The sequence below is a fragment of the Pleurodeles waltl genome, chromosome 2_1, assembly GCF_031143425.1.
Source record: "Pleurodeles waltl isolate 20211129_DDA chromosome 2_1, aPleWal1.hap1.20221129, whole genome shotgun sequence".
Lineage (NCBI taxonomy): Eukaryota > Metazoa > Chordata > Amphibia > Caudata > Salamandridae > Pleurodeles > Pleurodeles waltl.
This window is the reverse complement of record NC_090438.1, coordinates 570,739,441-570,764,079: the sequence shown is the minus strand read 5'-3', so window position 1 is coordinate 570,764,079 and position 24,639 is coordinate 570,739,441. Positions and strand designations below refer to the sequence as shown.

At 48.0% G+C, this 24,639-nt stretch overlaps 1 protein-coding gene across 1 annotated transcript in view; it reads right to left on the bottom strand.

Annotated features, from left to right (window-relative positions):
- Nucleotides 1–24,639, bottom strand: part of ITGA9 (integrin subunit alpha 9) — an 818,222-nt gene that overhangs the window by 577,538 nt on the left and 216,045 nt on the right. Inside the window, exon 14 of the mRNA XM_069215150.1 lies at nucleotides 21,976–22,130. Within this exon, the coding sequence (XP_069071251.1) occupies nucleotides 21,976–22,130 (155 nt within the window). The remainder of the gene's footprint in view (nucleotides 1–21,975; nucleotides 22,131–24,639) is intronic.

Genomic DNA, 24,639 nt, shown 5'->3' with positions numbered 1-24,639 from the left:
TTATATTTCGAGCACAAACCTTAAACCATCTAAGATTATTCAAATAACTTAAATTTTCATAATTCCTTCACTTTCAGGTTATGAGCCACTTTTTTCCAGAGACTGTTATAAACATGGGACATTCTGCATTAAATGTAAACTATTATTTATCAACATTTATAAGGATACTTGTTGTTATAGGGATTTTCCTTCATGGTTTTAATCACAAATAACTTTTACACATACTGTCACACATAAAGCATAGAATGTCACACACAAGCGCACTTAAACTATCGTAATGTCGCACATTAGCAACCTGAAACTCGGTAGCTATGACCAGAACCCCTTTGCCATAAATACCAGTGGCTTGAGGGTGTCTTGAGGGTACTGCATAAGCTTCCCTGTTTCAACAGAGTACATTTCCTTCTAGCCAGTTGGGGTAATTGTCTCTTCCTTAATTCCAGGAAATGCCAGAATAAACATCATTGCCACAGAGGAAACTCATAACAGATGTAAACAATGCCGCTTTCAAGCACAAAGAACTAAATGTGGTGACCATAAAAATGCCATAGTAAATAAACAGGTTTTAACCCAGTTAAAATGTTTCTTCAAAATCTCGATAAAAATGAATGGTTATAAAACCAGGCACTAGCAATATACAGGGAGTGCAGAATTATTAGGCAAATGAGTATTTTGACCACATCATCCTCTTTATGCATGTTGTCTTACTCCAAGCTGTATAGGCTCGAAAGCCTACTACCAATTAAGCATATTAGGTGATGTGCATCTCTGTAATGAGAAGGGGTGTGGTCTAATGACATCAACACCCTATATCAGGTGTGCATAATTATTAGGCAACTTCCTTTCCTTTGGCAAAATGGGTCAAAAGAAGGACTTGACAGGCTCAGAAAAGTCAAAAATAGTGAGATATCTTGCAGAGGGATGCAGCACTCTTAAAATTGCAAAGCTTCTGAAGCGTGATCATCGAACAATCAAGCGTTTCATTCAAAATAGTCAACAGGGTCGCAAGAAGCGTGTGGAAAAACCAAGGCGCAAAATAACTGCCCATGAACTGAGAAAAGTCAAGCGTGCAGCTGCCACGATGCCACTTGCCACCAGTTTGGCCATATTTCAGAGCTGCAACATCACTGGAGTGCCCAAAAGCACAAGGTGTGCAATACTCAGAGACATGGCCAAGGTAAGAAAGGCTGAAAGACGACCACCACTGAACAAGACACACAAGCTGAAACGTCAAGACTGGGCCAAGAAATATCTCAAGACTGATTTTTCTAAGGTTTTATGGACTGATGAAATGAGAGTGAGTCTTGATGGGCCAGATGGATGGGCCCGTGGCTGGATTGGTAAAGGGCAGAGAGCTCCAGTCCGACTCAGACGCCAGCAAGGTGGAGGTGGAGTACTGGTTTGGGCTGGTATCATCAAAGATGAGCTTGTGGGGCCTTTTCGGGTTGAGGATGGAGTCAAGCTCAACTCCCAGTCCTACTGCCAGTTCCTGGAAGACACCTTCTTCGAGCAGTGGTACAGGAAGAAGTCTGCATCCTTCAAGAAAAACATGATTTTCATGCAGGACAATGCTCCATCACACGCGTCCAAGTACTTCACAGCGTGGCTGGCAAGAAAGGGTATAAAAGAAGGAAATCTAATGACATGGCCTCCTTGTTCACCTGATCTGAACCCCATTGAGAACCTGTGGTCCATCATCAAATGTGAGATTTACAAGGAGGGAAAACAGTACACCTCTCTGAACAGTGTCTGGGAGGCTGTGGTTGCTGCTGCACGCAATGTTGATGGTGAACAGATCAAAACACTGACAGAATCCATGGATGGCAGGCTTTTGAGTGTCCTTGCAAAGAAAGGTGGCTATATTGGTCACTGATTTGTTTTTGTTTTGTTTTTGAATGTCAGAAATGTATATTTGTGAATGTTGAGATGTTATATTGGTTTCACTGGTAATAATAAATAATTGAAATGGGTATATATTTTTTTTTGTTAAGTTGCCTAATAATTATGCACAGTAATAGTCACCTGCACACACAGATATCCCCCTAACATAGCTAAAACTAAAAACAAACTAAAAACTACTTCCAAAAATATTCAGCTTTGATATTAATGAGTTTTTTGGGTTCATTGAGAACATGGTTGTTGTTCAATAATAAAATTAATCCTCAAAAATACAACTTGCCTAATAATTCTGCACTCCCTGTATGTAATGTACCACCTAGCTAGTATTCAGACAGTACAAAGAATCTTCTGAGGCTATAAATGCAAAATTCCTCCAAAACCCATATTTGTTATATGCAGTTAGTGGCTCACATCTTAGAATCCCTTATCTAGTTTTATAACTACTTTAAGAGTATCCGGAAAGCAAAATTGAAAAACACATGCATACTATACAAAGAAAAAACAGGAAGCAGAATCAACACATGCATGTTATACAAAGAAAAAAACTGATGCATATTATAAGAAGAAAAATCAAGAATTAGAATTCAACAACACATGCATGTTATAAGAATTAAAAACAGGAAGCAGAAATTTGCAATACATGCATATATAGATAAAAAACAGTAGGCAGAATTCAACAAAACCGGCATAAAAAATATTTTTTTTAGGTTTTCGTTGGATATGGTGCCTGTTTAATGTAGCCTAGATCAGTGTTTAATTTGAGCAGGTGGTTGCTGGTGCGTGCCACCAGCACTTATTTTTGGAACCGTCACTTATTTTTCTAGGGCCAGCACTTATTTTTCTGCATCAGATATGTACTGGGAGCAAGATAAGGAAAACACACAAATCAGAAAGATGGAGGAAGAGAAAGACAGAAAAACCAACACAGAAGGAGAAAGCCGGAACCTGCAAGAGTGAGATGAGGCATGAGGTGGATTTAAGACTAACAGCCTTGGTATTCGGTCTGCTGATGATTGGTTGCACAGGCCACAGACTTCAGAGCACAGACTGAGCTCCAAAGAGCAGCGCATCACTCGACAGAGAAAATTTTTATGTAGCAGGACCAGCTCGACATAGAGGGTTCAACTGAGACCCAAATTAGAAAACCAGGATGCAAAGGTTCCAGGGGTAAACATAAAAAACAGAACAATACATTTTGGTTTTGCATACTGACAAGCTCAGCCACAAAGAGATGAAACACGTACGACAGAACAGAATCAAATCAGTCTAGCCAAGCGCTAACCACATATACACCAGCATTAAACAACAAACTGGTTGGTCTGCTCCAACACTGCCAACCACTATCCAATAAAACCCAACACTAGAATGGCCAAACCTTTTCTCCAAAACTGAAAAAAGGGGTTGATGTGGCATGGACAGTGGAAATATGCTACTGACAGTAAAGTACAAGTTCCTTACCTTCGGTGACAAAATATCTGGTAGAGACATATTCTAGTTGCAGATTCCTTACCTTAGAATTTCCCCCAGGCGTCAGACTGGATCCGGAGATTTTTCTTTGAGCAATACCCCTGTGCGTTGCTCAACTCCACGGGCGTCGTTGGCATTGTAGTCGCCGTGATGATGCCGGGAGTAGTACATAGACACCGCCTCAGCGCAGTGACGTCAGTTTCTTTTAACGACTGTCCACGCCAAAACGCAGAGCCTCTAAGAACACTGAGATTGGTGCACCAGAGCTAAGGACCTGAAGGGGGAATCTCTGTCCCTAGAAATCAGTTCGCAAGTGGGGAGGATGTGTGGGACGATAAGGAATCTGCAACTAGAATATGTCTCTACCAGATATTTCATTACAAAAGGTAAGTAACTTGTACATCTGATAGAGACTTCTAGTTGCAGATTCTTTACCTTAGAACAGATACCCAAATAATGCCATCTTCAAAGGTGGGCTGTGAACCAAGATCATACTCGAAAGTCCTGCAGGACCGAACGACCAAAGCAGCTGTCCCAACGGACCAGACTGTCCAGGCAGTAGTGTTTAGCAAACGTGTGTAGGGACGCCCACATAGCTGCCTGGCAGATATCCAGGACAGAAACTCCGCGTGCTAGCTCAGTGGTAGCAGCAGTCGCTCTGGTGGAATGAGCACTCAAGCCCTCAGGTGGTTGCTTCTTGGCCAAAGCATAGCACATCTTGATAAAAAGAAGTACCTTTCTTCGCACCCACATACCCGACAAAGAGTTGATCGTCAACCCAGAAATCTTTAGTACAATTAAGATAGAACGCCAACGCTCTTTGTGGGTACAGATGGTGGAGTCTCTCCTCGTCACGGGAAGGATGTTGGGGTGCGTAAAAAGTATGCAGGGTGATGGACTGGCTTACATGAAAAGGCGTAACCACCTTTGGAAGGAAGGAAGCCTTAGTGGGCAACACCACTTTGTCAGGGTGCACAGACAAGTATGGAGGTTTTGAAGGTGAGGGGTCGTAAGGGACAATTGTGCATCGGCTCAAAGGGAGTACACATTAAATAAGTAAGGACAAGATTGAGGTCCCACTGAGGCATGATAAACAGAGTGGGAGAAAATAAATTGGTGAGACCTTTTAGGAATCTACTCACAATAGGAGATTTATAGAGTGAAGGCTGATCAGGTAACCTAAGAAAGGCCAAAATGGCATACAAATACCCTTTGAGGGTGCACAAAGCAGAGCCCTGCTGGGCCAAAGAAAGAATGAACAAAAGAACCTCAGATAGAGGGGCAGAGAGGGGAATCAACAGATTTGTTTGTGCACCATGTCACAAATTCATACCAACGACAGGCGTACACCGTTTTGGTGGAGGGAAGCTTGGCTGCCAAGATAACATCACAGACTTTGGGTGGAAGATCAAAAGTCATCAACTGACTCCACTCAATCTCCACGCATGAAGGCAGAGATTGGACAGGGTCGAGTAGAGAACGGTGTAGGAAGTTGGCTCTGTATTGTGAGAAAGTAGCCTCTTTCTAGCCTTGTTACCCCCACTTTTGGCCTGTTTGTGAGTGTATGTCAGGGTGTTTTCACTATCTCACTGGGATCCTGCTAGCCAGGGCCCAGTGCTCATAGTGAAAACCCTATGTTTTCAGTATGTTTGTTATGTGTCACTGGGACCCTGCTAGTCAGGACCCCAGTGCTCATAAGTTTGTGGCCTATATGTATGTGTTCCCTGTGTAGTGCCTAACTGTCTCACTGAGGCTCTGCTAATCAGAACTTCAGTGGTTATGCTCTCTCATTTCTTTCAAATTGTCACTAACAGGCTAGTGACCAATTTTACCAATTTACATTGGCTTACTGGAACACCCTTATAATTCCCTAGTATATGGTACTGAGGTACCCAGGGTATTGGGGTTCCAGGAGATCCCTATGGGCTGCAGCATTTCTTTTGCCACCCATAGGGAGCTCTGACAATTCTTACACAGGCCTGCCACTGCAGCCTGAGTGAAATAACGTCCACGTTATTTCACAGCCATTTTACACTGCACTTAAGTAACTTATAAGTCACCTATATGTCTAACCTTTACCTGGTAAAGGTTAGGTGCAAAGTTACTTAGTGTGAGGGCACCCTGGCACTAGCCAAGGTGCCCCCACATTGTTCAGAGCCAATTCCCTGAACTTTGTGAGTGCGGGGACACCATTACACGCGTGCACTACATATAGGTCACTACCTATATGTAGCTTCACAATGGTAACTCCGAATATGGCCATGTAACATGTCTAAGATCATGGAATTGCCCCCTCTATGCCATCCTGGCATTGTTGGCACAATTCCATGATCCCAGTGGTCTGTAGCACAGACCCTGGTACTGCCAAACTGCCCTTCCTGGGGTTTCACTGCAGCTGCTGCTGCTGCCAACCCCTCAGACAGGCATCTGCCCTCCTGGGGTCCAGCCAGGCCTGGCCCAGGATGGCAGAACAAAGAACTTCCTCTGAGAGAGGGTGTGACACCCTCTCTCTTTGGAAAATGGTGTGAAGGCAGGGGAGGAGTAGCCTCCCCCAGCCTCTGGAAATGCTTTGTTGGGCACAGATGTGCCCAATTCTGCATAAGCCAGTCTACACCGGTTCAGGGGACCCCTTAGCCCTGCTCTGGCGCGAAACTGGACAAAGGAAAGGGGAGTGACCACTCCCCTGACCTGCACCTCCCCTGGGAGGTGTCCAGAGCTCCTCCAGTGTGCTCCAGACCTCTGCCATCTTGGAAACAGAGGTGCTGCTGGCACACTGGACTGCTCTGAGTGGCCAGTGCCACCAGGTGACGTCAGAGACTCCTGCTGATAGGCTCCTTCAGGTGTTAGTAGCCTATCCTCTCTCCTAAGTAGCCAAACCCTCTTTTCTGGCTATTTAGGGTCTCTGTCTCTGGGGAAACATTAGATAACGAATGCAAGAGCTCATCCGAGTTCCTCTGCATCTCTCTCTTCACCTTCTGCCAAGGAATCGACTGCTGACCGCGTTGGAAGCCTGCAAACCTGCAACATAGTAGCAAAGACGACTACTGCAACTCTGTAATGCTGATCCTGCCGCCTTCTCGACTGTTTTCCTGCTTGTGCATGCTGTGGGGGTAGTCTGCCTCCTCTCTGCACCAGAAGCTCCGAAGAAATCTCCTGTGGGTCGACGGAATCTTCCCCCTGCAACCACAGGCACCAAAAAGCTGCATTACCGGTCCCTTGGGTCTCCTCTCAGCACGACGAGCGAGGTCCCTTTAATCCAGCGACTCTGTCCAAGTGACCCCTACAGTCCAGTGACTCTTCAGTCCAAGTTTGGTGGAGGTAAGTCCTTGCCTCACCTCGCTGGGCTGCATTGCTGGGAACCGCGACTTTTGCAGCTACTCCGGCCCCTGTGCACTTCCGGCGGAAATCCTTCATGCACAGCCAAGCCTGGGTCCACGGCACTCTAACCTGCATTGCACGACTTTCTAAGTTGGTCTCCGGCGACGTGGGACTCCTTTGTGCGACTTCTGGTGAGCACCGTTTCACGCATCCTCGTAGTGCCTGTTTCTGGCACTTCTCCGGGGACTACCTGCTGCTGAGAGGGCTTCTTGTCTTGCTCGACGTCCCCTCTCTCTCCTGGTCCAATTTGCGACCTCCTGGTCCCTCCAGGGCCACAGCAGCGTCCAAAAATGCTAACCACACGATTTGCAGCTAGCAAGGCTTGTTGGCGTTCTTTCGGCGGGAAAATACTTCTGCACGACTCTCCACGGCGAGCGGGATCCGTCCACCAAAGGGGAAGTCTCTAGCCCTTTTCGTTCCTGCAGAAACCGCAGCTTCTTCTGTCCAGTAGAAGCTTCTTTGCACCCGCAGCTGGCATTTCCTGGGCATCTGCCCATCTCCGACTTGCTTGTGACTTTTGGACTTGGTCCCCTTGTTCCACAGGTACCCTAGATTGGAAATCCACAGTTGTTGCATTGTTGGTTTGTGTCTTTCCTGCATTATTCCTCTAACACGACTTCTTTGTCCTTAGGGGAACTTTAGTGCACTTTGCACTCACTTTTCAGGGTCTTGGGGAGGGTTATTTTTCTAACTCTCACTATTTTCTAATAGTCCCAGCGACCCTCTACAAGGTCACATAGGTTTGGGGTCCATTCGTGGTTCGCATTCCACTTTTGGAGTATATGGTTTGTGTTGCCCCTATCCCTATGTTTCCCCATTACATCCTATTGTAACTATACATTGTTTGCACTGTTTTCTAAGACTATACTGCATATTTTTGCTATTGTGTGTATATATATATCTTGTGTATATTTCCTATCCTCTCACTGAGGGTACACTCTAAGATACTTTGGCATATTGTCATAAAAATAAAGTACCTTTATTTTTAGTATAACTGTGTATCGTGTTTTCTTATGATATTGTGCATATGACACTAAGTGGTACTGTAGTAGCTTCACACGTCTCCTAGTTCAGCCTAAGCTGCTCTGCTAAGCTACCATTATCTATCAGCCTAAGCTGCTAGACACCCTATACACTAATAAGGGATAACTGGGCCTGGTGCAAGGTGCAAGTACCCCTTGGTACTCACTACAAGCCAGTCCAGCCTCCTACATTGGTTGTGCAGCGGTGGGATAAGTGCTTTGAGACTACTTACCACTCTTGTCATTGTACTTTTCATAAGAGAAAAATATACAAAGCAAGGTCAGTGTATATACACATAGCCAAAAAGTTTTGCATTTCCTCTTTTCACTCTTTTCTAAGTGCTGAAAAGTACTTCTAACTTTCTAAAAAGTTCTAAAAAGTTAAAAAAGTTTTTTTTCTCTGTCTTTCTAAAAGCTCTGACAAACTTTTTATCTTTTACTATCACTTTAACTCTTTCTAAAAATGTCTGGCACAGGCCAAAATGTTGATCTGTCCAAACTTGCATATGACCACCTTAGCTGGAAAGGAGCAAGGAGTCTCTGTGTAGAGAGAGGTTTGAGTGTAGGGAAGAATCCTTCCTTGGAACTGTTACTTAACATGCTTAGAGAACAGGATAAGGCTAGAAGTGCCCCATCTGTTGAAAAAGTAGCTAATGGTTCTCAATCTGATCCAGGGACTCCCCCAGGAAAAGATTCAGGAAAGAAACTTCCTAGCCTGCCCATTACTAGACAGTCTAGCATAGTTGGTAATGATGATGAGCCACACCATATAAATAGTGTTGTCTCACATCATAGCAAAAGCATTTATTCTCACCATACTGGTAGTGATGTTTCTGTTAGCCAAGCTGTTAGGGTGGCTTCTGTAAGGGACAGGTCTCCTTCTGTCCATTCTCACCATACTTCTGTTTCAAGGCATGTCCCTCCCACCCACCCTGATGACAGATTGTTAGAAAGGGAGCTCAATAGATTGAGAGTGGAACAAACCAGACTGAAGCTCAAGAAGCAACAGCTGGATTTGGATAGACAGACTTTAGAAGTAGAGAAGGAGAGACAGAAACTGGGTTTAGAAACCCATGGTGGCAGCAGCAGTATTCCCCATAGTCATCCTGCAAAAGAGCATGATTCCAGGAATCTGCACAAGATAGTTCCCCCTTATAAGGAGGGGGATGACATTAACAAGTGGTTTGCTGCACTTGAGAGGGCCTGTGTTGTACAGGATGTCCCTCAAAGGCAGTGGGCTGCTATCCTATGGCTATCATTTAGTGGAAAAGGTAGGGATAGGCTCCTTACTGTGAAAGAAAATGATGCTAATAATTTCCAAGTTCTTAAGAATGCACTCCTGGATGGTTATGGCTTAACCACTGAACAATACAGGATAAAGTTCAGAGAGACCAAAAAGGAGTCTTCACAAGACTGGGTTGATTTCATTGACCATTCAGTGAAGGCCTTGGAGGGGTGGTTACATGGCAGTAAAGTTACTGATTATGAAAGCCTGTATAACACAATCCTGAGAGAGCATATACTTAATAATTGTGTGTCTGATTTGTTGCACCAGTACCTGGTAGACTCTGATCTGACCTCTCCCCAAGAATTGGGAAAGAAGGCAGACAAATGGGTCAGAACAAGGGTGAACAGAAAAGTTCATACAGGGGGTGACAAAGATGGCAATAAGAAGAAAGATGGTGAAAAATCTCAAGATAAGCATGGGGATAAGGGTAAAACCAAAGATCCCACTTCAAATCTTAAACACTCTTCAGAGGGTGGGGATAAAACAAATTCTTCCTCTTCTTCCCAACCTGCACACATTAAAAAGCCTTGGTGCTTTGTGTGTAAAAACAGAGGCCATAGGCCAGGGAATAAGTCCTGTCCAGGTAAACCCCCTGAGCCTACCACCACTAATACATCAAGCTCTAGTGCCCCTAGCAGTAGTGGTACTAGTGGTGGGACTGCTGGCAACAGTCAAGTTAAGGGTGTAGTTGGGTTCACTTATGGGTCCATCATAGAAACTGGGGTAGTCAGTCCCAAGACAGTTTCTGTCTCACCTAGTGGCATTGGCCTTGCCACACTGGCTGCTTGTCCCCTTACAATGGATAAGTACAGGCAGACAGTTTCAATAAATGGTGTTGAGGCCTTGGCCTACAGGGACACAGGTGCCAGTATCACTTTGGTGACTGAAAACCTAGTGCACCCTGATCAACACATCATTGGACAACAGTATAAGATTATTGATGTCCATAACTCCACTAAGTTTCTTCCCTTAGCTATAATTCAGTTTAGTTGGGGTGGAGTCACTGGCCCTAAGCAGGTGGTGGTATCACCTAGCTTACCTGTAGATTGTCTCTTAGGTAATGACCTAGAGGCCTCAGGTTGGGCTGATGTAGAGTTTTATGCCCATGCAGCCATGCTGGGCATCCCAGAGGAATTGTTCCCTCTCATTTCTACTGAAATGAAAAAGCAAAGGAGAGAAGGCCTGAAAAATCAGGATCCCTCTCCATCAACAGGTAAAAAGGGTATCACAGTATCCCCTAACTACCCTACCATTCAGGATAGCATTCCTGTGGTGGGAGAAACCTCTCCTGGGGTGGCACCTGTTCCAAGGGAATCATCAGCTGGCAAAGCTGGACTCCCTGAGGTAGAAGTACCTCTCTGTGGGATAACTAACATTGGTGAGAAAAAGAGCACCATTTTAGTTAACATGGAGCATCCCTCCAACCCTCCCAGAGAAACTTTAGTGCAGAAACCCTGCACTGCCTCACAACACTTAGGACAGCATCCCTGCCCTAGTGTGGAGCTCATAGGACAGCATCCCTGCCCTGCTCCAACTCAAGAGAAACAGCATCCCTGTTCTCTCTTCCAGCCATATGGACAACGTTTTTGCCCAGCTATGGCTTTTCTGAGACAGCATCCCTGTCTGGCATTTCCATCACTACAAATAGGTTCAGTGGACAATTCCCACTGCTCTAAACTAAAACTTACTGATAGAAACTCTGAAAATACATCTTCACATTGTTGCTTAGCTAAAAAACTTCAAACAGGGTGGTTTACATCCCCACAGGGAAGTAACCATATAGTGGATGATAAAGGGAGTAACCAGTCTATTGCAGAGCTACTCTCTACTTATCACCACTTAGACAATAAAGTCTCAACTGGCCAAGGTTAGCCTTATTGTCCTTCGTTTGGGGGGGGTTGTGTGAGAAAGTAGCCTCTTTCTAGCCTTGTTACCCCCACTTTTGGCCTGTTTGTGAGTGTATGTCAGGGTGTTTTCACTATCTCACTGGGATCCTGCTAGCCAGGGCCCAGTGCTCATAGTGAAAACCCTATGTTTTCAGTATGTTTGTTATGTGTCACTGGGACCCTGCTAGTCAGGACCCCAGTGCTCATAAGTTTGTGGCCTATATGTATGTGTTCCCTGTGTAGTGCCTAACTGTCTCACTGAGGCTCTGCTAATCAGAACTTCAGTGGTTATGCTCTCTCATTTCTTTCAAATTGTCACTAACAGGCTAGTGACCAATTTTACCAATTTACATTGGCTTACTGGAACACCCTTATAATTCCCTAGTATATGGTACTGAGGTACCCAGGGTATTGGGGTTCCAGGAGATCCCTATGGGCTGCAGCATTTCTTTTGCCACCCATAGGGAGCTCTGACAATTCTTACACAGGCCTGCCACTGCAGCCTGAGTGACATAACGTCCACGTTATTTCACAGCCATTTTACACTGCACTTAAGTAACTTATAAGTCACCTATATGTCTAACCTTTACCTGGTAAAGGTTAGGTGCAAAGTTACTTAGTGTGAGGGCACCCTGGCACTAGCCAAGGTGCCCCCACATTGTTCAGAGCCAATTCCCTGAACTTTGTGAGTGTGGGGACACCATTACACGCGTGCACTACATATAGGTCACTACCTATATGTAGCTTCACAATGGTAACTCCGAATATGGCCATGTAACATGTCTAAGATCATGGAATTGCCCCCTCTATGCCATCCTGGCATTGTTGGCACAATTCCATGATCCCAGTGGTCTGTAGCACAGACCCTGGTACTGCCAAACTGCCCTTCCTGGGGTTTCACTGCAGCTGCTGCTGCTGCCAACCCCTCAGACAGGCATCTGCCCTCCTGGGGTCCAGCCAGGCCTGGCCCAGGATGGCAGAACAAAGAACTTCCTCTGAGAGAGGGTGTGACACCCTCTCTCTTTGGAAAATGGTGTGAAGGCAGGGGAGGAGTAGCCTCCCCCAGCCTCTGGAAATGCTTTGTTGGGCACAGATGTGCCCAATTATGCATAAGCCAGTCTACACCGGTTCAGGGGACCCCTTAGCCCTGCTCTGGTGCGAAACTGGACAAAGGAAAGGGGAGTGACCACTCCCCTGACCTGCACCTCCCCTGGGAGGTGTCCAGAGCTCCTCCAGTGTGCTCCAGACCTCTGCCATCTTGGAAACAGAGGTGCTGCTGGCACACTGGACTGCTCTGAGTGGCCAGTGCCACCAGGTGACGTCAGAGACTCCTGCTGATAGGCTCCTTCAGGTGTTAGTAGCCTATCCTCTCTCCTAAGTAGCCAAACCCTCTTTTCTGGCTATTTAGGGTCTCTGTCTCTGGGGAAACTTTAGATAACGAATGCAAGAGCTCATCCGAGTTCCTCTGCATCTCTCTCTTCACCTTCTGCCAAGGAATCGATTGCTGACCGCGCTGGAAGCCTGCAAACCTGCAACATAGTAGCAAAGACGACTACTGCAACTCTGTAACGCTGATCCTGCCGCCTTCTCGACTGTTTTCCTGCTTGTGCATGCTGTGGGGGTAGTCTGCCTCCTCTCTGCACCAGAAGCTCCGAAGAAATCTCCCGTGGGTCGACGGAATCTTCCCCCTGCAACCGCAGGCACCAAAAAGCTGCATTACCGGTCCCTTGGGTCTCCTCTCAGCACGACGAGCGAGGTCCCTCGAATCCAGCTACTCTGTCCAAGTGACCCCCACAGTCCAGTGACTCTTCAGTCCAAGTTTGGTGGAGGTAAGTCCTTGCCTCACCTCGCTAGGCTGCATTGCTGGGAACCGCGACTTTTGCAGCTACTCCGGCCCCTGTGCACTTCCGGCGGAAATCCTTCGTGCACAGCCAAGCCTGGGTCCACGGCACTCTAACTTGCATTGCACGACTTTCTAAGTTGGTCTCCGGCGACGTGGGACTCCTTTGTGCGACTTCGGGTGAGCACCGTTTCACGCATCCTCGTAGTGCCTGTTTCTGGCACTTCTCCGGGTGCTACCTGCTGCTGAGAGGGCTCCTTGTCTTGCTCGACGTCCCCTCTCTCTCCTGGTCCAATTTGCGACCTCCTGGTCCCTCCAGGGCCACAGCAGCGTCCAAAAACGCTACCCGCATGATTTGCAGCTAGCAAGGCTTGTTGGCGTTCTTTCAGCGGGAAAACACTTCTGCACGACTCTCCTCGGCGAGCGGGATCCGTCCAACAAAGGGGAAGTCTCTAGCCCTTTTCGTTCCTGCAGAAACCGCAGCTTCTTCTGTCCAGTAGAAGCTTCTTTGCACCCGCAGCTGGCATTTCCTGGGCATCTGCCCATCTCCGACTTGCTTATGACTTTTGGACTTGGTCCCCTTGTTCCACAGGTACCCTAGATTGGAAATCCACAGTTGTTGCATTGTTGGTTTGTGTCTTTCCTGCATTATTCCTCTAACACGACTTCTTTGTCCTTAGGGGAACTTTAGTGCACTTTGCACTCACTTTTCAGGGTCTTGGGGAGGGTTATTTTTCTAACTCTCACTATTTTCTAATAGTCCCAGCGACCCTCTACAAGGTCACATAGGTTTGGGGCCATTCGTGGTTCTCATTCCACTTTTGGAGTATATGGTTTGTGTTGCCCCTATCCCTATGTTTCCCCATTGCATCCTATTGTAACTATACATTGTTTGCACTGTTTTCTAAGACTATACTGCATATTTTTGCTATTGTGTATATATATCTTGTGTATATTTCCTATCCTCTCACTGAGGGTACACTCTAAGATACTTTGGCATATTGTCATAAAAATAAAGTACCTTTATTTTTAGTATAACTGTGTATTGTGTTTTCTTATGATATTGTGCATATGACACTAAGTGGTACTGTAGTAGCTTCACACGTCTCCTAGTTCAGCCTAAGCTGCTCTGCTAAGCTACCATTATCTATCAGCCTAAGCTGCTAGACACCCTATACACTAATAAGGGATAACTGGGCCTGGTGCAAGGTGCAAGTACCCCTTGGTACTCACTACAAGCCAGTCCAGCCTCCTACATGTATGCACTATTTCAAAGTAAGGAATAGTATGCACAGAGTCCAAGGGTTCCCCTTAGAGGTAAGATAGTGGCAAAAAGAGATAATACTAATGCTCTATTTTGTGGTAGTGTGGTCGAGCAGTAGGCTTATCAAAGGAGTAGTGTTAAGCATTTGTTGTACATACACAAGCAATAAACGAGGAACACACACTCAAAGACAATTCCAGGCCAATAGGTTTTTGTATAGAAAAATATATTTTCTTAGTTTATTTTAAGAACCACAGGTTCAAGATTTACATGTAATACTTCAAATGAAAGGTATTGCAAGTAGGTACTTTAGGAACTTTGAATTAGCAAAATAGCACATACAGTTTACACATAAATCACATATAGCTATTTTAAAACTAGACACGGTGCAATTTTCAACAGTTCCTGGGGGGAGTAAGAGTTAGTTAGTTTTTGCAGGTAAGTAAACCACCTACGGGGTTCAAGTTTGGGTCCAAGGTAGCCCACCGTTGGGGGTTCAGAGCAACCCCAAAGTTACCACACCAGCAGCTCAGGGCCGGTCAGGTGCAGAGGTCAAAGTGTTGCCCAAAACGCATAGGCTTCAATGGAGAAGGGGGTGCCCCTGTTCCAGTCTGCCAGCAGGTAAGTACCTGCGTCTTCGGAGGGCAGACCAGGGGGGTTTTGTAGGGCACCGGGGGGGACACAAGTCCACACAGAAAGTACACCCTCAGCGGCGCGGGGGCGGCCGGGTGCAGTGTGCAAACAAGCGTCAGGTTTTCAATAGAAAGCAATGGGAGACCAAGGGGTCTCTTCAGCGATGCAGGCAGGCAAGGGGGGGGTCCTCGGGGTAGCCACCACCTGGGCAAGGGAGAGGGCCTCCTGGGGATCACTCCTGCACTGGAGTTCTGATCTTTCAGGTCCTGGGGGCTGCGGGTGCAGAGTCTTTACCAGGCGTCGGATCTTAGAAGCAGGCAGTCGCGGTCAGGGGGAGCCTCAGGATTCCCTCTGCAGGCGTCGCTGTGGGGGCAACTCTGGCTACTCACGGTCTCGCAGTCGCCGGGGAGTCCTCCCTGAAGTGTTGTTTCTCCACAAGTCGAGCCGGGGGCCTCGGGTGCAGAGTAGCAAGTCTCACGCTTCCGGCGGGAGATGCAGTTGTTTTAAAGTTGCTTCTTTGTTTCAAAGTTGCAGTCTTTGGTGAACAGGGCCGCTGTCCTTGGGAGTTCTTGGTCCTTCTAGAGCAGGGCAGTCCTCTGAGGATTCAGAGGTTGCTGGTCCCTGGGGAAAGCGTCGCTGGAGCAGTGTCTTTAGAAGGTGGGGAGACAGGCCGGTAGAGCTGGTGCCAAAGCAGTTGGTGTCTCCGTCTTCTCTGCAGGGTTTTTCAGCTTAGCAGTCCTCTTCTTCTTAGGTTGCAGGAATCTAGTTTCCTAGGTTCTGGGGAGCCCTTAAATACTAAATTTAAGGGTGTGTTTAGGTCTGGGGGGTTAGTAGCCAATGGCTACTAGCCCTGAGGGTGGGTACACCCTCTTTGTGCCTCCTCCCAAGGGGAGGGGGGCACATTCCTATCCCTATTGGGGGAATCCTCCAAGATGGAGGATTTCTAAAAGTCAGAGTCACCTCAGCTCAGGACACCTTAGGGGCTGTCCTGACTGGCCAGTGACTTCTCCTTGTTTTTCTCATTATATCCTCTGGCCTTGCCGCCAAAAGTGGGGCCGTGGCCGGAGTGGGCGGGCAACTCCACTAGCTGGAGTGCCCTGTGGTGCTGTAACAAAAGGGGTGAGCCTTTGAGGCTCACCGCCAGGTGTTACAGTTCCTGCAGGGGGAGGTGTGAAGCACCTCCACCCAGTACAGGCTTTGTTACTAGCCACAGAGTGACAAAGGCACTCTCCCCATGTGGCCAGAAACATGTCTGGAGTGTGGCAGGCTGCTAAAACCAGTCAGCCTACACGGGTAGTTGGTTAAGGTTTCAGGGGGCACCTCTAAGGTGCCCTCTGGGGTGTATGTTACAATAAAATGTACACTGGCATCAGTGTGCATTTATTGTGCTGAGAAGTTTGATACCAAACTTCCCAGTTTTCAGTGTAGCCATTATGGTGCTGTGGAGTTCGTGCATGACAGACTCCCAGACCACATACTCTTATGGCTACCCTGCACTTACAATGTCTAAGGTTTTGCTTAGACACTGTAGGGGCATAGTGCTCATGCACTTATGCCCTCACCTATGGTATAGTGCACCCTGCTTTAGGGCTGTAAGGCCTAAGAGGGGTGACTTATCTATACTTCATAGGCAGTGTGAGGTTGGCATGGCACCCTGAGGGGAGTGCCATGTCGACTTGGTCTTTTTATCCCCACTAGCACACACAAGCTGGCAAGCAGTGTGTCTGTGCTGAGTGAGGGGTCCCCATGGTGGCATAAGATATGCTGCAGCCCTTAGAGACCTTCCCTGGCATCAGGGCCCTTGGTACCAGGGGTACCAGTTACAAGGGACTTTACCTGGATGCCAGGGTGTGCCAATTGTGGAAACAAAAGTACAGGTTAGGGAAAGAACACTGGTGCTGGGGCCTGGTTAGCAGGCCTCAGCACACTTTCAAATCAAAACTTAGCATCAGAAAAGGCAAAAAGTCAGGGGGTAACCATGCCAAGGAGGCATTTCCTTACAAACGGTCCCCTGCTGCTGCAACAGAAGATCCACCCGAAGGGGCAGTCTGAGTAGAAGATCCATGGCCATACTAAATAGCTCTGAATACCATACTCTCCATGCCCAGTACGGAGCCACCAAGATTACTTGGGCCCGGTCGTTCCTGATCTTCTTGAGAACTGTGGGCAGAAGTGGTATAGGCGGAAAGGCGGAAAGGCGGAAAGGAGGCCGGATTTCTACTTGAGACAAAAAGCGTTGCCGAACAAGTGCCGCCTTGGAATCCCCAATGAGCGAAACAGCTGACATTGCGCATTCCCTGCAGAGGCGAACAGATCTAACCAAGGCTCTCCCCACTGCTGAAAGAGACCTTAGACCACCTCCAGATAGAGACACCATTTGTGATCGGCTGTGCATCAACGCCTGAGTTTGTCCGCTTTAGCATTGAGAGAACCCGCCAGATGTTGAACCACCGGGGTAATGCCCTGATGTGCCAGCCATGTCCAGGGACGTAGTGACTCCTGACAAAGGGTCGAGGATCCTACTCCACCCTGTTTGTTGCAGTACCACATGGCGGTAGTATTGTCTGTGAACACCTGCACTACCTTCCCTTTGAGAGAGGGAAGAAATGTTTTCACCGCAAGCCTGATTGCCCGGAGTTCCAGAAGATTGATATGGAGCCCAGACTCCGCCAGAGACCAGTGGCCTCTGATCTCCGCCTCTCCCATGTGGCCTCCCCAACCCAGAAGCAACGCATCTGTCACTATAGATAGATCTGGCTGGGGAAGGGAGAGGAATCTGCTGTGGACCCAATGCAGATTCGAAAGCCACCACTGCACGTCTTTCGCACTCCCCTCCGAGATGTGGAGCATTTTTTAGAGATCCCCTTGATGCTGTGCCCACTGGCACTTCAAGTCCCACTGCAGAGCCCGCATATGCCATCTGGCATGTGTCACTAGCAGGACGCAGGAGCTCATGAGGCCCAGCAGCCTCAGAGTCAGTCTCACCGAAACTCAAGACAGAGGCTGAAAGATCAGAATTATAGCCTGAATATCTTGGACTCGATTTTTGGGAGAATAAGTCCCAAACTGCACTGTGTCCAGAACAGCTCCGATGAAAGGGAGCATCTGAGAGGGAATCAGGTGTGACTTCGGCACGTTTATAGTGGACCCCAGCATTTGCAGGAAGCTCGCCATAGTCTGAAGGTGGTAGACAACTTTCTGGGGCAAGTCCGCCTTCAACAGCCACTTGTCGAGGTAGGGGAAGACTGAGACCCCTAACCTGCGCAGATGATCTCCAAACAACGCCATCACTTTTGTGAACACCCGAGGAGCACTGGTGAGGCTGAAGGGGAGCACAGTAAACTGATAGTGCTCGTGACCTACCACCAATCGTAGGTAATGTCTGTGGGCAGACAGGATGGGGATGTGAAAATAAGTGTCCTGCAAATCCAATGCTACCATCCAGTCTCCTGTGTCTAAGGCAGACAGAACCTGAGCCAGGGTGAGTATTTTGAATTTCTCCTTCTTGAGGAAACAGTTGAGGTCCCGAAGGTCTAGGATAGGACGTAAGCCGTTGTCCTTTTTCAGCACCAGAAAGTAGCAGGAATAACAACCACAACCTACTTCTGGCACAGGGACCTTCTCTTATAGCTCCCTTGGCCAAGAGGGCCGCAACTTCCTGGCAGAGAAGTGCCAAATGATCCCCCGGGAGTTGGCTGAGTGAGGGAGGCATGGCCGGTGGGGCAGATACGAAAGGGAGGGAGTATCCCTTTCGAACGATCTGAAAAACCCACCTGTCCGTAGTGATGGATTCCCAGTGGGGCAGGTGATGGGGAATCCTGCCACCAACTGGAGTGAGGGGACAAACTAGGAGGGTTTGGAGGTTGCAGCGGGTGCAGAGGTGGACTGGGCAGACCTCTTGTTCCCTGTCCCACGTCCACGTGGGATTCCACGTCCCCGGCCACACAGCGGCTGAACAGCATGGGTGGCATGTGGCTGGGTGGGAGACGTGACAGGGAGCCCCTTCCGTGGCCATGAAAGGGGAAAAAGCGGACTGCTGGGGGCGAGGGGCAGGTGAAAGACCAAGGGACCGAGCAATAGCCCGTGAATCCTTGAATCTCTTCAAGGCCGAGTCCGCTTTGTCTCCAAAAAGACGGAGCCATCAAAGGGCATGTCCATGAGAGACTGTTGGACATCCCCCGAAAAACCAGAAGTACGCAACCAAGCTTGGCGTCTCAAGGCCACTGTCGTAGCAACCGATCTGCCCAGAGAGTCTGTTGTGTCCAGCCCACATCGGATTGTGAACTTTGCTGCATCTCTCCCATCTTTGACAGCTTGAGAGACGATAGCACAGGCCTCCTCCAGTATCTGTGGCAGGACTTGCACAACCGTATCCCACAGAGAGTGGGTATAGCGGTCCAAAAGGCATGCGGTGTTCACAGACCGCAGCGTGAGACTGGAGGAAGAAAACAACTTCTTCCCAAATTATTCCAGCCTTTTTGATTCCTTATCCGGGGGTGTCAAAGGGAATGCGCCTGAGGAAGAGGAAGCCTGGATGACAAGACTCTCAGGCGTTGGGTGTTGGGACAGGAATTTAGGGTCATTCGCAGAGGGCCGATGGCGGCGTGCAATAGTCCTATTCACAAGAGCCCCTGTGTTGGGTTTGGACCAAGTACCCAAAATGACATTGATTGGGGCTTCATTGAAAGGCAAAAGGGGTTCAGATGTGGAAGGTCCTGGCTGAAGCACCTCCATTAGGAGGTTTAACCTGGCCTTTAAAGTAGGTAGCTCAAGGCCAAGAACCTCGGCTGCCCTACTGACCACCATAGCATAAGTTGCTCCCTCTGCCGTAGCCACGGTAGGAGGAGACAGCATGCCAGCATCTGGAGAAGTGTCCAGTCCACTGGCCTCGCCCAATTCCTGTGCCCAGTCCAAAGATGGATCATTCTGGTATTCATAAGGGTCCAGGGACCCCTCCAATCCTCCCCTGAATTCGTACCCATAGGAAAAAATGTCCAAATCCGACCTGGAGTGAGTAGGCCCCATCGAAGACAGAGGCAGCGTCGGCCGATGCTGCTCTGACTCCCAGTCATTGGTGATAAGGATCAGGTCGACTTTGATAGTGGGCACTACCGACGTCGGGAGCGTCAACAATTGACCCGGCGCCAGGAAGGTCTCAGTGGTGCGACCGGTGCGGATCTGCAAGCAGTTCCAGAGGGGACCTCAGTGGCCGGAGCCAAAGCCGCCGGTGTGGAACCCGAAGACCCCTCAACCAAACACCTTGGACCCGAAGGTGCCGTATTGGGGTCAGTCCGCCTAAAGAGGAGGCGCAGGGCCTCATAGAATTCCTTAAGCTGGGTGGGGGTCGCTCCGGCTCCCAGAAACTCGGGGAAGCGCAGTGCCGACCCAGAAGCAGGCTCCGAGTACGGAGGCCTTGAGCGTCGACACTCCTCCTGCAATGCCTCAGCCGAGCGACGGGGTGAAGTCAAAGTGCGATGAGACCACTTCGACTTCTTTTTTTTCTTACCTGTACCCGAAGATTTTGAGGAAGATGAGTCTCGAGACCTTCCTCTTGAGCGAGACCGGGACCTATGCGGAGTCGAGCGACTGGCCACCATAAGCTTGAGGGAACGCGCCCTCAAGGCCTTCAGGTGCATGACCCGGCACTCGGAGAATGACTTCGGGTCGTGGTCGCGCTCCAGACACCACAGACAAACCCAATGAAGATCCATCACTGACATCATGCGTTGACAGTCCTCGCACGGCTTGAACCCAGTCTATGGGGACATCCTCGACGCACCAAAAACTCACTTCAAAACTCGACAAAACGGTCGAAATCGGTAAAAAAAGAGACCAGGGTAGCTCTCTCCGGATCAGCGCGTGGCGTGGAAAGAAAAGAATTTACATCACTGCGCTGAGGCAGTGTCTGTGTACTACTCCCAATGTCATCACAGCAACTACGACGCCAACGACGTCCGTGGAGTTGACCGACGTCACCTACCGACGAGCAAAGGTATTGCTCGAAGGAAAATCTCCGGATCCAGTCTGACGCCTGGGGGAAATTCTAAGGTAAGGAATCTGCAACTAGAAGTCTCTATCAGATAAGAACTCTAAAGGCAAATACAATCTATAACACTTGTTTAATATTCCTCCTTACCATGGTGGCCTCCAGTATAACTTCAAAGTACACGTTTGCCAACATTTAAGTATCTAATGAGGAGAAGATGTTTTAGTGGGGTCATAGCATGTCTACAATAATATCTGCAAATGTACCCCTTTCGTGACTGTGCTGAATAACACATTTTAAACACACAAGCCTAAGTTAAAGGGTGGAAACAGGACAAGGATTCCAGACAGTTTATACTGCAGGACTAACGAAAAAAACGTGGATGGGTTTATCATTGCTCCATCACATTATCGGCATAAATCGAACCTACGAGTAAATTGTAAAACAAAAAGTACATTGAGTCAATTTGATTTATGAAAATGACAGAGGTTTAAAAAAACAAATTCTTCTCATAATTCTAAATTATTTTGAAGGGGCTGAACAGGAAATGACACATACACACAAGTCTACTCACAAGATTACTACATTTTAAACCGTAATGGTCACAATCGATATGCCCATAATTTGATTGCCCCACTTTTCTCCCTACAATGATGCTTATTTTGATCGTTCCACACCTACCCTCATCAGTCGTTTCAGTTTTTACAGTGATATTTTCACAATCTACTCCCCATGAATTTCAATCATAATTGTACCCACCAAAATACTCAAATACATTGCTCTCTTCTTATGTTGCTCAGTTTTCTGGTCATCATAATTTTCGACATGTTGGTTACAATGAATTCCCTGCTATTTCAGTCACTCTGATTTTTCACCAGAAGTCATTACTAATGCATGACCATGTTCTGCCTACCAGGTGTGTCCACTTCATTTCTGCTTACTGCATATTTTAAACAATGCTGGGTTTCATGGTTTTCTCAAAATTCCAATCTACACTTCCCACCATTTCATTCTCAGCGCGCTATGCTTTTCACAAGTGCGCTCATCATGAACTTCCAAGAAGACCATGCTCTCACAAACAGCTGACACTAACTTGTCCACTCTGGCTGATTCCCGCCCTTCTGGCCCTATACCTTTCACTGGGAATTCTTACACAAGTACAGTTAACGTGAATTGGCCACAGTACCGAGAACCATGGAATTAATCACGTTAGTCTACACAGGAAGAAAGAACTCCCGTTTTCATAGATGTTCATCATATTTAAGAATGTGAAGGAAACACGAGGGATTTTCCCCAGAACACTGTGCATTACCTATTTCCCCCGGCACTTGCTTTCCTTTGAACTGAAAGCAGACAGTGACGTTGAGGCAGTTGCTTTTCTGTACGTCGTCTTGACACTGTAGGGCTGTGATGTCGATGGAAGCAGGAAGGAAGATGGAGACATCCACAGTAATGACAGGTCTGGCCCTGAAGCACACAAACACAACAGTATACTTTAGCCACAGCATATCAATTAGGCGGAAGCAGGACATGGGCTAAACTTCTAAAACAGTCAATGAAAGGTCATTAGTCTCCACCAACAGTGAAACTAAAACGGATATTAGCACAGGCGTGTCGTCATTTAATGAATAGGTAGCAGGATAAATATACTCAAGTGAACCAGTTGTGCATCCCACCAACACAAGAGCCAGACACAGTTGGTGAGGTATGTGCGTGTGGCTTAGCCCAGGCGTCACATCACACAGGCTAGACTTGCATGTCCTTTCATATGCCTATTAAATGACGGAGGCTTCCATATGTATTTCAAGCATCATCAGGCGTCCTTAGAGAAGGAGCGCCACACCCAGGTGTGCGCTCTTCATGGCAATCCTATTAACAACTGATAAGCGGAGCATTTCAGCAATGAGTTTATGGTCATTATAGCCAGGGCCAGTGGAATTATGCAATTCTGCGGCCGCAGCATTTTCTGCATAATTAGGCCTTTGCCGCTTTTGCCACATAATCTATCATTTATTGCAAGATCTGGAGATTTTCCCCGAAAAAATATTTCTAGCTCAAACGGATCAAAATGTTATTAAAAACAAAGCAACACTTGAGCACTGGAAGGCCCTTCACAAAGGTTGACTGATCATCTTTCAATTGCTAATGGTGGTACTTGGGTATTAAACTGGTACTAATTAAGCAAAACCTTATCCCACACAGTGTTACCGTGTGAAAAAGGACAAAATAATGAAGTAATACTACCACAAACTGTGTCTTATCAGGCCATATGTAAAGAAATGGCTCCCTGTTGCAGTTACCCCCCACTTTTTGCCTGATACTGATGCTGACTTGACTGACAAGAGTGCTGGGACCCTGCTAACCAGGCCCCAGCACCAGTGTTCCTTCACCTAAAATGTACCATTGTATCCACAATTGGCACACCCTGGCATTCAGATAAGTCCCTTGTAACTGGTACTTCTAGTACCAAGGGCCCTGATGCCAAGGAAGGTCTCTAAGGGCTGCAGCATGTCTTATGCCACCCTAGAGACCCCTCACTCAGCACAGACACACTGCTTACAAGCCTGTGTGTGCTAGTGAGAACAAAATGAGTAAGTCGACATGGCACTCCCCTCAGGGTGCCATGCCAGCCTCTCACTGCCTATGCAGTATAGGTAAGACACCCCTCTAGCAGGCCTTACAGCCCTAAGGCAGGGTGCACTATACCATAGGTGAGGGTACCAGTGCATGAGCATGGTACCCCTACAGTGTCTAAACAAAACCTTAGACATTGTAAGTGCAGGGTAGCCATAAGAGTATATGGTCTGGGAGTCTGTCAAACACGAACTCCACAGCACCATAATGGCTACACTGAAAACTGGGAAGTTTGGTATCAAACTTCTCAGCACAATAAATGCACACTGATGCCAGTGTACATTTTATTGTAAAATACACCACAGAGGGCACCTTAGAGGTGCCCCCTGAAACTTAACCAACTATCTGTGTAGGCTGACTGGTTCCAGCAGCCTGCCACACTAGAGACATGTTGCTGGCCCCATGGGGAGAGTGCCTTTGTCACCCTGAGGCCAGTAACAAAGCCTGCACTGGGTGGAGATGCTAACACCTCCCCCAGGCAGGAACTGTGACACCTGGCGGTGAGCCTCAAAGGCTCCCCCCTTTGTCACAGCCCAGCAGGGCACTCCAGCTTAGTGGAGTTGCCCGCCCCCTCCGGCCACGGCCCCCACTTTTGGCGGCAAGGCTGGAGGGAACAAAGAAAGCAACAAGGAGGAGTCACTGGCCAGTCAGGACAGCCCCTAAGGTGTCCTGAGCTGAAGTGACTCTAACTTTTAGAAATCCTCCATCTTGCAGATGGAGGATTCCCCCCATAGGGTTAGGATTGTGACCCCCTCCCCTTGGGAGGAGGCACAAAGAGGGTGGACCCACCCTCAGGGCTAGTAGCCATTGGCTACTAACCCCCCAGACCTAAACACGCCCTTAAATTTAGTATTTAAGGGCTACCCTGAACCCTAGAAAATTAGATTCCTGCAACTACAAGAAGAAGGACTGCCTAGCTGAAAACCCCTGCAGAGGAAGACCAGAAGACGACAACTGCCTTGGCTCCAGAAACTCACCGGCCTGTCTCCTGCCTTCCAAAGATCCTGCTCCAGCGACGCCTTCCAAAGGGACCAGCAACCTCGACATCCTCTGAGGACTGCCCCTGCTTCGAAAAGACAAGAAACTCCCGAGGACAGCGGACCTGCTCCAAGAAAGGCTGCAACTTTGTTTCCAGCAGCTTTGAAAGAACCCTGCAAGCTCCCCGCAAGAAGCGTGAGACTTGCAACACTGCACCCGGCGACCCCGACTCGGCTGGTGGAGATCCAACACCTCAGGAGGGACTCCAGGACTACTCTGATACTGTGAGTACCAAAACCTGTCCCCCCTGAGCCCCCACAGCGCCGCCTGCAGAGGGAATCCCGAGGCTTCCCCTGACCGCGAC